Genomic DNA, 13,491 nt, shown 5'->3' with positions numbered 1-13,491 from the left:
CAAGCAGAGGAAGCTATTTTTACAATATTTCCGAGCAGATGCATGGCTGTGTGGTAAAGCACCTGTTTGCCAAGCAAACGACTCAGGCTGGGTTCACACCCGGAGCCTGAAGTTTTTATTACTTATCTTATTTGCATCATGATTTTTCAGTCGTGGACAAGATGATGATTTTTCGCTCCCGACCAACGACACAGACACAACACTGACACCGACGCCGAACTTCTCGCGAAAGAACTCTTCAACATTAAAACGTTAATAAACACTCCCCGGTGCCCCGCCATGGTGGTCTAGTGGCTAAGGTACTCGCCTGCCGAGCCGCAGGTCGCGGGATCGAATCCCAGCTGCGGCGGCTGGATTTCCAATGGAGGCGGAAATGTTGTAGGCCCGTGTGCTCAGATTTGGGTGCACGTTAAAGAACCCCAGATGGTCAAAAATTTCTGTAGCCCTCCACCACGGCGTCTCTCATAATCATATGGTGGTTTTGGGACGTTAAACCCCACATATCATTAAACACTCCCCGGCCACATTTTGTCTTTTGTTAAACTGGCCCTATGTTCAGAAGCCTGTTAAGCTTCTTTTTCAGGTAGTGACCCTGAAGTTAGGTTAGATTATGTTTGGTTATGTTCACTCCCTTAAATCACCCCCTGAAGTCACTACCTTAAGAATAGAATGAAGAGGTCTCAAAACCTGGGGTCAGTTTTTAGGGGTGAAGCTCCTTATAGCGGCACCCTAGCGTCCCTCGTAGCCGTTGTAGTATGTGACAACTATAACATTTTGACCTCCAAGGTGGTGCCGGTGAGAGATTTCTTCTGTGCGTTGTTGAACACTAAAAAATAGCGCTCAATGTACATGCCAATGGCTACCAATGGGGAATAAGAGACAGGAGCATTCGGCTTTTAGTCAACGTGCACGCTGCGATCCCCATTGAGCACTATCTGACAAGAAAGGGTTGCTACGTTATACTCGCTGGGTGTAACCTCCTTAGCTTTAGGAAGGTTTAGCGAGCGTTGAGCCGCAGTGCCATGAATACAATGAACTAGTATATACCATGAATGAACTCGAGGTGGTTAAAGGTGGGAAGTAGATACGAAGCGCAAGCCGTAAGAAAGTAAAAGCCGAATTCCCCTGTCTCTCATTTCCCGTTAGCAGCCATTGGCATGTACATTGAGCACTATCTGACAGGAAAAGGTTGCTACGTTATACTCGCTGGGTATAACCTCCTTGGTTTTAGAAAGGTTTAGCGAGCGTTGGGCCACAGTGCCATGAATACAGTGAACTAGTATGTACCATGAACTCGAGGTGGTTAAAGGTGGGAAGTAGACCCGAAGCGCAAGCCGTAAGAAAGTGTGCGTATGGCCACCTCTCATTTAGTCCTTGGAATGTCCGCTGGATGGCGGTGCTTCTATATGGGGAATATATGATGAAAAGATGAGAGATGGTGGTACTTGAAGTGTTGAATAGATGGACGAACGGACACACAGACAGATGCATGGATGGACGCATGAACGGACGCAGGAGCGGATGCATGGACGAACGCAGGGACGGACGCACGAACAGACGCATGCATGGATGGGCGGATGGACGCATGGACGGTCACACAGACGGACGCATGGACGGACAGAAGCAAAAACGAATGGACGTACGAATGCTTCGCCACACTCTCCATCATTCACTCCGTTGATATGCTGCCAATTTTTTTTAAATTAAGAACTAAAGAAAAATGTGGCTGAAGAGTCTGCTGATTTTGATAATGTTACCCAGCCAGGCTGATTACTGTCAATTATGTTTACTTTTTTATAAGGAGTGGTTTTGTCACATTAACCATGAACGTGCTGAATTACACGTTATTACTTGCCTAATCTGCCGAGAAAAAAACTGCACGTTCGTGTTGTTCTGTGCCTCTAGAACAACCTCAGCTAAATGACAAAAAATGATTTGAAAGGCTATGTTTCACTAGCAAGCAAATACCAATACTGGAACACTTTCATTTTCTTATGATAACTCTGTCGAAGGGCTACACACAAAGGCAAATTAGCATCCTATTCCTTCATACGCAACACTGTTTGCTGTACTCAAGGTAAGATTGAATGACTCAAACCATCACCTGCAAATTTGATGTAAATATTGTTCCACACATTTATGGATTGCACAGAGGCAAACGGTTGCCTTTTATATTGGTGTCTAGAGACCGGCTGGGGATATTTGTGAGACACAAGGACAGGTTTGCAGTTTTTCTTTATAAACTAGGCAAGTAACAACACCACACGTCACACCAGAATTCCGCGGTTAAAAAATGTGACCTTCTCGCGATATTCGAGCAACTATGAAACTGCTGTAAATGCAGTATCCTATATGTAGATAAAAATAAAAACACCTTTCTATCTCTTCGTAACAACTTCGATAAGCTTCATGCGACTTGTCAAGGTTTGGTATACAAGCAATATTTCTTTTTTTGCAAGCTACGAGTGCACAAAAACAGTAGATGTGTCTAGAATTAAAGAATAATGTATGACATACTCAGGGTTGTATGAAAAGAAGACATTGTTGAACCGAATCTCGCCTTCTTTCAGCTTCAAACTTGGGGCATTCACAGCATCTATCACCTGCAGAGAATGACACAGCAAATGTTTCTAAAGAAAGCATTGAGCAGTGACAAACACAGCAAGAAATAACTGCTGTGAAGCCAGGGAACCATCCCATCTAATAGGTGAAAATTTGGACATGATGGCGTGATTTTCGAGGTAAAAACATCCTCATTATGTCTTGAATTTGAGACATATGATCAAAGACTTTGCATTACAGAAGCAAGGAGACCATCAAGTGAAAAAAGAAAAAATGCCATGGGTGCAATTATTTATTAGCAGTGAATCTTTCGTGTGCCATCACAAATAAAGCAATGATTCTAAACAATGATGCCACGTTTCTATGAAAAAAGCAGCATTGATTGCATTAACTAAAAAAGGTACACTAAAAAGGTCAAAAAAGATTTATATTCACAGTGTTTACAAATCAGAGTCTAAATTACCACGAATGTTGATCACTGTTCATGATTTCCTAAAGCAAAAAATTTGCATCAGCAAGCTGCTGTCCTTTTAGCATCCTTCAACAAACACCTACACTACTGTTTGTGAAATATCTAAAGCAAACTGTTGGTCGAACCATCAACAACATTTCATACTTTGCAGTACTTCAAGACTTCGTTCCTAATTCAATGTGTCTGAGTAGACCTAGTTGACTAAGGATCAGAAACGATTTGCTGGTACTAAAAGACGAAAATAAAACAGACACTCACTTCAGGCTTAGTGTCAAGAAGCTCAAACATGTTCTCCATGTCAATGAAAGAACGTTGAATCATTCTGAAAATACACATAAAAAAAGAACAAGTCAAACCCTTCTGAGGGGCATCTGAATCATGACATTTTAATGATTACATGTCGACATATGAAAAACAGCTAGAGTGAAGCAACAAGCTAAGAGCTCTTCACAATCAAGTTACGTCTTATGGTTACATCTAACGTCAATCCAGTAGCATCTAACACTATCAGATACAGTTGGATTGTTCCTGTGGGTTATACAATCTTTCGGGGTGACAGAGATTGCAGAGGCTGTTGTTGCACTGGTGATTAAAATCGAAAAAGTCACAACCAAAAATTTCCACCGTATCCACAAAGTGAACGATGTGAAAAGAATGCTTGTCAATGAGCCGGCTCATGATGTGTACGTCGAAGGCAGGATTTTTGGGCACGTTTCACATGCTCCTCTCAGCTTGGAGGCGGCACGCCCTTGCGCACGGCCAGACCGAACACCACTGACACCCTCCTATTTTCCTCTCTCTTTCACATTCCTTTCTCAGCCCCACTACCTATTTCCCGTGTGGTGTTGTTGAGGTGACCTCCTCAGAGAGAGACAGTTACGACACTACACTTTTCTCTTCACTTTTCTTTCTTTCAAAGCCACTTCGAGGAGGTGAGCGCATGAGCCATCGAGAACTGACGCCTTGGGTGGCAGCGTACCATCTAGTGAGCATTGTTAGAATCACCGGAGAGGCCACCTTGAGCAGCAACTGCAGAAGTGTACACACTGGCAACACTGGTTTAGGTGCCGGCAGCCACCGTAGGACAAGCCGCGAGCAAAATGAGCAAGCTCTTAAAATAAATTGCAGCTTACCAAAAATGGTCTTGTGTAAGGTCAATCACGCTACTGCAGTGTAAATTGAAGCTGCTTACAGATTGTTTTACACTCCACCTCAGTTCTTAAAAGACTTGAACATGTTTTTGTGCTCCAATGTAAATTAAAATACAAGGCAGATAATGGCTGGTGATTTCCACTTGCCTCACAGTAATAGGAAAAAACTTTACATGGGGCCTATAGAGACTGCTAATGATGACATGTTACTTGAAGTAATGCTTATAACCTGACACAAACAATAAAGGAATATTATACGAGAGTTACCCTTATGTTGCAGTCATTATTGGACTTGGTTTTTGTCTCTTGTAAAGTGTATGATATTGCTACGTAGCTATTGCTACGTAGCTATGATATTGCTACGTGCACAGACGTCGACAAAGTCGTACGTCGCGTACATTCACGACGTCATCGTCCTATGCCACCAGATTGACGAGCACATGAGTGAGTCGGAGAAAGTGGCCCATGTGCTGAAAGGCATAGCAGACGACGCATTTAATCTTCTAGTTTACAACAACGTTGCCACCGTCGACGCCATCATTAAAGAGTGCCGGCGGTTCAAAGAAGCCAAGAGCCGCCGTATTACTCAGCGATTCACCCGGCTGCCCAACACAGCCGCGACCTCATCATGTGAAGCCGCCCGCCAGTCCCCCACGTATGACAACGTCACACGCATTGTTCGTCGGGAAATCGAAGCCGCCTGTCCGGCTCCTCTTCAGCCACCCGTTTTCGCAACGCTGGCCTCTGACCAACAACAGCTGTCAGTGGCGTTAATACAAGCTGTGGTGAGGCAGGAGTTTGCGAACCTCCGCCTTCCATCAGCATGTCCCTTGACTCGCCCTGAAGTCCCGTCCTACTCCCGAGGACACGCTCGCCGTTCACCTCCAACAATGCCCTTCCGTAACCCTTCGGAATGGCGAACACCCGACGACCGGCCTAGTTGTTTTTCCTGCCACTAACCTGGGCACGTTTCTCGCTATTGCCGCCGCCGTTGGTCAAACCAACCACGTCGGACTTTCTCTACCTCGGCGCTCATGCATCCAACGACCCCTCGACGTTCAGTCGCCGCACCCTTCAATTTATATTCGTCGTCATCTTACGAGCTTTCCACTGACGCCCCTTTGCCCGGTCGCCGCTACCCTGACGACCCTTCGTCCGGTCGCCACAGCTCTCGCTCCCCGTCGCCGCTACGTCGCCAATCCCGCTCTCCACCACCTCGGCGCTTTTCCTCACCGAGCTTCTCTGGACGACCGCAGCAGGAAAACTAGATATTTCAGCTTATAGAGGTGAAGCTGCAATACCAATGACGGCCGAAAATCCTCTACTGACGCTTCCCACACACCATAGCCTGCTTGAAGTACAAGTCGACCATGTTCCTGTGACTGCACTCATTGACACAGGTGCGCACCTGTCTGTTATGAGCGTTTCTCTACGCTGCCTCTTACAAAAGATTATGACGCCATCTACGACGCAGGCAATACATGTTGCTGATGGCGGTACTGTACCAGTAATTGGAATGTGCACTGCTCGTGTCAGCATTGCCGGTTCAAAATCAAAATCAAATCATTTTATTTTCCCAGAAAAAAACAGGTTCTGGAGAGGTTCACTGGCTAAAAGCTGTTTATGGACAGCTTGACGAGGCCAGTGAACCCTATACAAGGCAGGTGGGACAATGACAATGATGTGTATAACAATAAAGACCATAAGCTAACATTACAACACCGAATACGGTGTAATAAAAACATATATATACATTCCTACGAAACATCCTGATACCAGCATAGCACAGAAGATTACATCGACGCGAGCAAAAAGAAAAAAAACAAAGAAAAAACAAAACAAAAATCCAGCAACCATAACACCATTATTGCCAAAAAATAAAATAATAAAAATAAAATAAATGATGAAAATATCAGGGAAGATATACAAATTTGCTCCTTGTGTATGTGCTGTATTATACAATGTACATCACATGTCAGACAAACAAAATTAAACAGACAGATTATATCATATAACCTATTCGGTACAGCATGGATGCACACACTGAAAGAAAAATGAAATTGTACTATCGTACCGACAGCACATTTTACAACGTGAAAAAGTTAGCCTATATTTACAAAAAAGGATCGTAGTTCTTTTAATGAGAAACTGTTTAGGTGACTGTATTTATTGAGAATCATTGGTAAATTGTATTGCAATGTTTGAGATTTGTAATTATTGCGAAACCTCGGAACAATCCAAACATCGCTGCTTCTTGTTCCTAACAAAACATTTTTTGCAGTTAGACATGCAGTTTCTTTAATGAATTGTTTAAACGAAATGGACGAGAAATAGCAGGATCGCAGAATGCGAAAGACATACATATATTCCACTTTAATAATACCGTAGTCCCGACACACAAGTTGTGTTGATGACAAATAATCTAAACTAGCGACATGTCTAATAACGTTATTATGCATGGTCTGAAGTTTCATCATGTTAGTTTCTGTCGTGGCTGCCCACACCAAACTGCAGTAATTTATGTGCGAAAGAAAAAGAGCATGGTATATTTGCAGTTTCACCTTCGCGGGTAAGATATGTCTACAACGAGCTAGCACACCAACTACACTAGAGGCTTTTTTGCATATGTCAACGACGTGCAAGTTCCAGCTGAGGTTTGATGAAAACATGACGCCAAGAATTTTATGTTCATCCACAAAACGAATGTCTTCACATGCGTAAGCCAACGCTTGTGTTGATGAAAATATTTTGTTTTTAGCTCGGAATACGATGGCTTTTGTTTTCAGTGGATTAATTTTCAATAAATTTTTGCTAGACTACAAGAAAAGCTTGTTCAATAGCTTATTACACCAGATAATTAGCTCATTTGCATCAGGGCCTGAAAAAAGTAAGTTCGTGTCATCAGCATATATAACAAAGCTCACATTGGGATCAATATCCACGATGTCATTTATGTAAGCATTAAATAATAGCGGCCCCAGTACGCTTTCCTGGGGCACACCATTTAGAACAGATAAATATGATGACGTATGAGTGTTTAACTGAACGAATTGCTGTCTATTTTGCAAGTATGACTTTATCAACTGAAGTGACGTGCCACGGATTCCGTATGATTCTAGCTTAAGCAGTAAAATGGTATGATTAATGCAATCGAAAGCCTTGCTGAAATCAAGAAAAACAGCTAACGTGAAAAGATTTCGTTCAAAATTTTGCAGTATCATTTCCTTAAGAGTTAATAGGGCCGTCTCCGTTGACCTTCCTTTCCTAAAACCAAACTGAAAGTCGGTGATTGTATTTCTGGAGCAGAAGAAGGCAGATATACCCGTATAGATTAACTTTTCTAATCCCTTAGAAAACACAGGACTAATAGATATAGGTCTATAATTAGTCACCAGGTTACTGTCACCACCCTTGAACAACACAGTCACTCTGCTTCTTTTCATATCTTCTGGAAAAACACCCGACTCAAGTATCAAATTAAAAATGTGACTGAGCGCAGGAGTAATGCAATCTAAGACATATTTTATAGGTTTTATTTGAATGTTGTCAATGTCTAGTGCCTTACTGTTCTTTAGGTTCATGAATGTTGTGTAAATTTCTCGTTCATCCGTTGGTGCTAGAAAAATACTGTCGGGGCGTTTATTTCCTGGTGTAGCCCTGAAAGAGTCTGCCTGCCAAGGCACGTTTACTGATACACCCACATTGACAAAATGATTATTCAAGTGATCCGCAAGTTCTTTACCAGCGAGCTCGACATTGTCAACGGTAATCTTAGCTGGTACAGAGTCCCGCTTACCGCGACCAAGCACATCATTAATTAAGCGCCAAACAACGTCAGGTGATTGCTGGGCGCTTTCAGCAAACATTTTCTCGTAGTAAGTTACCTTAGCTCGCTTAAGCTCCCGATTCAGCTTGTTACGTGTTTTTTTAAACTCTGCCAAATCTGTCAGCACTCTTGATTTCAAGAATAAGTTGTAAAGTTTATTCTTAAGTCGTATCATACTAGCAAGAGAGGGGGTCACCCATGGTTTACGTATTTTTTTTTTATAGTTTAACTTGCTTGAATGGGAAGTGTTTTACGTATATATGTACAAAGAGAGCAAGAAATTTTCGATAGGCTTCGTCTGCAGAAGTTAAGTTGAAAAGAAAAGACCAATCATGTTCACTAATATCCTTCTTAAAAGATTCCAAACTGTGGTTTGTTACAGTTTGCATTGTGTACGGTTCACGATACATCTCCTTAATATTCGGCTTGTGGGAATAACACATAAATACGAGGCAATGATCACTTACATCTGATGAAACTGTTCCACACTGAAATACACTGGCTTCGATATTTGTTATTAATAAGTCAAGGCACTAGACAGATAATGGTGTAATATGTGTTGCTGTGGAAATGACATTCCTAAATCCGGCACATTGAAGCATGTTCAAAAAATCTGTGGTAATAGGGTTATCATTCAAGACATTGATATTGAAATCGCCACCACATACCAGTGTAAAATTATTGGACGATACGTAATGCAGAAATTTATCAAAAAAGCTTTGAAAGCTCAAAATATTGCCCCCTGGAGGACGATACACAGCAGCTATCATGTCTGAATTGTGCCTGAGTGCCAATACTTCGTAGTCCTCACATGTGACACAGATATCCGATACTAAATTATACTTCCAGCGACCGTCTACGAGAATAGCAACGCCTCCACCACACCACGCCTGTTACGACGGTCAAGAAAAAATGCCTCATATCCATTAAACTTCTGCCGGCAGCTTGCGCCGTCATACCATGTTTCAGTCATCATGATGACTTGAAACTTGAAGTGGAAATCATTGAGAAGGTAGTGTATGACGTCACTCTTAAACTCTGCAGATCGAGCATTGAAATGCAACACAGTCGAATAGAATCTGTTTTGAGCACTAAGCAAATGAGGCAATACGAACTCGTGGTATTCCATCTTTCTTGGACCAAACAGTGAACCTTTATGAACTAGAAGTTATCTTAGATAAAGAACTTTTATCATGAATCTGAATTACAGCTGAAAGCTCGCTCTGCCTCGCAAAAATCTTGCCATTCGCTGTCTACACAGATTTCCAGTTGCATTCATGTTTTCTTCTTATTGCCATTCCAAGTAGCCGTTTCAATGTCGGGCAAAGGTGCTCATTGATGTAGATCGGTGTCGAGATATCTAGTCCCACGTCTTTGTTTGTTAGTCGAGCCTTTTTTGCTTTCCTCAGAGTTGCATCACGCTTCGCTCTTAATTTGAACTGTGCAACGATGTTGGATCGCTCAGGGTTTCGCGTAGGCACTCTGTGACAAGATTCTATGTCGGCTTCTCTGATTGGCTCATTAATGGCACTTTCGATCATTAACAGGATATGCGGCACGCTTTCATTTTCTTGTCTAGCGACGCCCTGAATTACTAGATTGACATTGCGAGAGTACTGCTCGGCAAGCAGAAGTCGCCTTTCCATGTCAGCACCTCTAGACTCCAAAGCTGTGCACTTAGCCCGAAGAAGCTCATTTTGTTTTTCTTGTTCAACATTTACCGAGACCGCAGTACTCAGCTTTTGCTTCAGTTCCTCAATTGTTTTGTGAGCAAATTCAATGCTGTTAGTCATATTCCGCTGCTCAGTTCTTAATTCTCAAATTTCCGTTCGAAGATCCCGTTCTATCATGTCTTTATACTTTGCAAGCTCTTGTTTGAATTCCGCCCGTAGTTCTTCCTTAAGCTTTAACAGTTCCTTTGCCATAGTTCAACAACAACAGTGTACGCTTACGCGTCCGTTACAAAAAAAGAAAGTCACAAATTTCACAAGCTTGGCAGCGACGACGAAAAAAAAAGAGAGAAAAAAAAGCTACAATGTTCAACCACTAACCTGCAGCGAAAAGGCAGCAAGGATTAGGCGATATCGAAGCGTGTTCGTCGCCACTGCCAAGTGAAAGCCGTCCGCAGCCGACGTAGCCTTTTATGGATGTCTTCCGCTGTCCCGTGATGCTGCAGTGCCGCCGGCAACAGCTGACGGTAGCACCTCCTGGTCGCAGTTTTGCTTGGGCCAGCTGATCATGTATGCACGTGCGATGATCTGCGCCGATTCCAGTGCGAAGTGCAGCTGTGCAGAAGCAGCGATCTGCAGCGAAAAGGCAGCAAGGATTAGGTGATATCGAAGCGTGTTTGTCGCCACTGCCAAGTGAAAGCCGTCCGCAGCCGACGTAGCCTTTTATGGATGTCTTCCGCTGTCCCGGATGCTGCAGTGCCGCCGGCAACAGCTGACGGTAGCACCTCCTGGTCGCAGTTCTGCTTGGGCCAGCTGATCACGTATGCACGTGCGATGATCTGCGCCAATTCCAGTGCGAAGTGCAGCTGTGCAGAAGCAGCGATGTGCAGCGAAAAGGCAGCAAAGATTAGGCGATATCGAAGCGTGTTCGTCGCCACTGCCAAGGTTGTCACGCCGTGGTCCTTTTTGCCGTGCTAGCCTGCTGCCCTCATGACCTCATACTTGGCCTTGATTTTCTTTCGGCACACTCGGCCTTAATTGATTGTTCGTCTGGTACCCTCAGCCTTGATCTACCAATCTTTGCCGACTACTCTGCAAAGCCCGCCAGCCGCTTGAGCCCAACCACTTTCGTTCGCCTGCCACCTCGAGCCGTCACGTACGTGTCGTTGTCATCGACCCCTCCCGTTCCTGACGGTGATTATATCGTTAAGCCAATTACTGACGTTCGGCTGACGCGCAGTGTTACTGTGCCCTATACCATCGCGACGATAGCGGATAACTGTGTGTTACTTCCGCTGTAGGGTATTACGCCTACAGGAGTATTCCTACTCGGTTGCTTATAAGTCTGGACGTCTCCATCTGGACGCCGATTGCTTATCCCGCTACCCTGTTGATCAGCCCGACGAACCAGACATCGAGCCTAGCCTCAGCGTCATGTCAATGTCCCAGTTTCTTCAGATTGGTGATGAACAACGTCGTGATGCTTCTCTGCGACAACTTATTGACCGTCTCGAATCTGCTCTGAACGACATGTCACTTTGCATGTACGTCCTCCTGAATGGCACGCTGTACCGTCATAGCCTCCAGCCAGATGGCCCTGAGCTCCTTCTTGTCGTGCCGAAAAATGTGCGTTCAACCGTGCTGCACGAGCTTCACGATGAACCAACTGCTGGTCATCTGGGTGTATCTCGGACGTACGACCGCGTGCGTCGCCGCTTCTTTTGGCACGGTCTCGCTCGATCCGTTCGCTGATACGTGTCCTCCTGCGATAAATGCCAACATAGGAAGCGACCTACTGTGCCACCGGCTGGACTTCTTCAACCGATCTCCATCCCAACCGAACCTTTCTTCCGTGTTGGTATAGATCTTCTCGGTCCTTTTCCCGAGTCGAAATCGGGCAACAAGTGGGTCGCCGTTGCTATAGACTACGCAACTAGGTATGCCATCCCTCGAGCGCTCCCCACCAGCACCGCTACTGACGTTGCGGACATTTTTCTCCTTGACGTCATCCTAGGCCATGGCGCTCCTCGCCAATTACTCATGGATCGTGGACGCGCATTTTTGTCCCGTGTGATCGACGATCTTCTGCGCTCTTCCTCGACACACCACAAGCTGACCACTTCCTACCATCCCCAAACAAATGGCCTTACCGAACGACTAAATCGGACCCTAACGAACATGCTTGCAATGTATGTGTCCTCCGACCACCATGACTGGGACCTCGTGCTACCTCACGTGACCTTCGCGTACAATTCTTCACGCCACGACACTACTGGTTATTCACCCTTTTATTTGCTTTATGGCCGTGATCTGAAGTTACCACTCGACACCCTACTTCCAACCACTACAACACCGTCAACCGAATATGCACGCGACGCTATTGCTTGTGCAGACCACGCACGTCAGATCGCCCGCTCTAGACTTTCAGCTTCGCAAGCCACCCAGAAAGCCATCTACGACAGCCAGCATGCTGACGTTCACTTCTCACCCGGTTCTCTTGTTCTTCTGTGGTGCCCAGTTCGTCGAGTTGGCTTATCAGAGAAGTTGTTGTCTCGCTACGTGGGTCCTTACCGTATCATCCACCAGGTAACCGGCATTACCTATGAGATCATTCCTGCATCTGAGACCACAAGCCTGCCTGCAACCACACCCAGTGATGTTGTGCACGTCAGCAGGCTAAAACCTTACCACCTGCCTACTGAAGACCGTAGTTAATGTGCACCGAGACGGCACTTTTACCGCCGGGGGGGAGGGGGGGGTAATGCTACGTAGCTGACGTATCAGCGGTCAGAAGACGACAACGAGGAAGTGGTTTGTCGGTTGTGCGTGCTGTCTTCCATCTTAGTCGACGCCATACGCATCAGTTTGAATATAGATTTTAAATAGACACGCCTCGTGTCATTTTTACGTAACAATATTAACATAACAGTCTATGAATGTGATGTGTGGCCCTACTGTCCGAACAAGACCCTATGAGTATGTTTATGCTAATGACTACAGCCACGCAGATGATGAATATATTCTTGATTATTTGGAGCTTTCGCTTGATGATTTTCAAAACTCATCAGAGATGGAATCAATTGAAAATTTGTGGAGATGTTTTAAAGAAACAGTACAGCACTGAATGGACAGACTTATGCCCATGCACACAAAGGAAACAAAACAACACAACCCACGAATAAATAGAAGCATCCATATGAAACACAACACAAAGAGACTGCACAATGGAGAGGCGGCAGCAGCTGAAGTTTCGATAATTCAAAGGAACCTAGAAACAGAAGCGAGGCAAGGTAATGAAATGTTGTCTAATGAAATGCCCACCAGCTTTCTGCATGATTCCCCATGAAAAATTTGGATTTTCTGCCATGATGACGGTGAAACAGAAATCATACAGGAAGAGGGGGAAATTTCTGACAGGTTTAATCGCTTATTTCTAGTATGTGTTCATGAAAACACGAGACGATACCGAAGTGTATCAGTTATACCTTCTCCATTGACAAGCATAATAGAAAAAATCTGAATAACTCATGAAGAAATATTTTACCAGTTATTACTGTTAAACACAAAAAAAACTGCCGGACCTCACGGCATACCGACCATTTTTTTTGCCTTAATATGCAAAGCAGCTGTCTTATTACCTTACATTATTGTTTGAAAAATGTTTGAACTGTTGCTTGTTACCTCAAGACTGGCACAGTGTGATAATTGTTGCAATATTTAAAAGTAGTAACTGATAATTATACCATCATGTTCAGTAGCGTACATTTTAACATGGGCAGCAGGGACAAGGAGGACACAACACACGCTGCC

General features: G+C 44.3%; 1 protein-coding gene across 1 annotated transcript in view; it reads right to left on the bottom strand.

The window, feature by feature from the left end:
• Hmt-1 (ABC transporter ATP-binding protein/permease Hmt-1) overlaps positions 1 to 13,491 on the bottom strand; it is a 119,884-nt gene that overhangs the window by 40,513 nt on the left and 65,880 nt on the right. Inside the window, exons 13-14 of the mRNA XM_075886251.1 lie at positions 3,293 to 3,356; positions 2,518 to 2,603 (exon numbers count right to left, since the gene is read on the bottom strand). Of these exons, the coding sequence (XP_075742366.1) occupies positions 2,518 to 2,603; positions 3,293 to 3,356 (150 nt within the window). The remainder of the gene's footprint in view (positions 1 to 2,517; positions 2,604 to 3,292; positions 3,357 to 13,491) is intronic.

This window comes from Rhipicephalus microplus, chromosome 1 (assembly GCF_043290135.1).
Source record: "Rhipicephalus microplus isolate Deutch F79 chromosome 1, USDA_Rmic, whole genome shotgun sequence".
Taxonomy (NCBI): Eukaryota; Metazoa; Arthropoda; class Arachnida; order Ixodida; family Ixodidae; genus Rhipicephalus; species Rhipicephalus microplus.
This window is presented reverse-complemented; position numbering and strand designations above follow the sequence as displayed.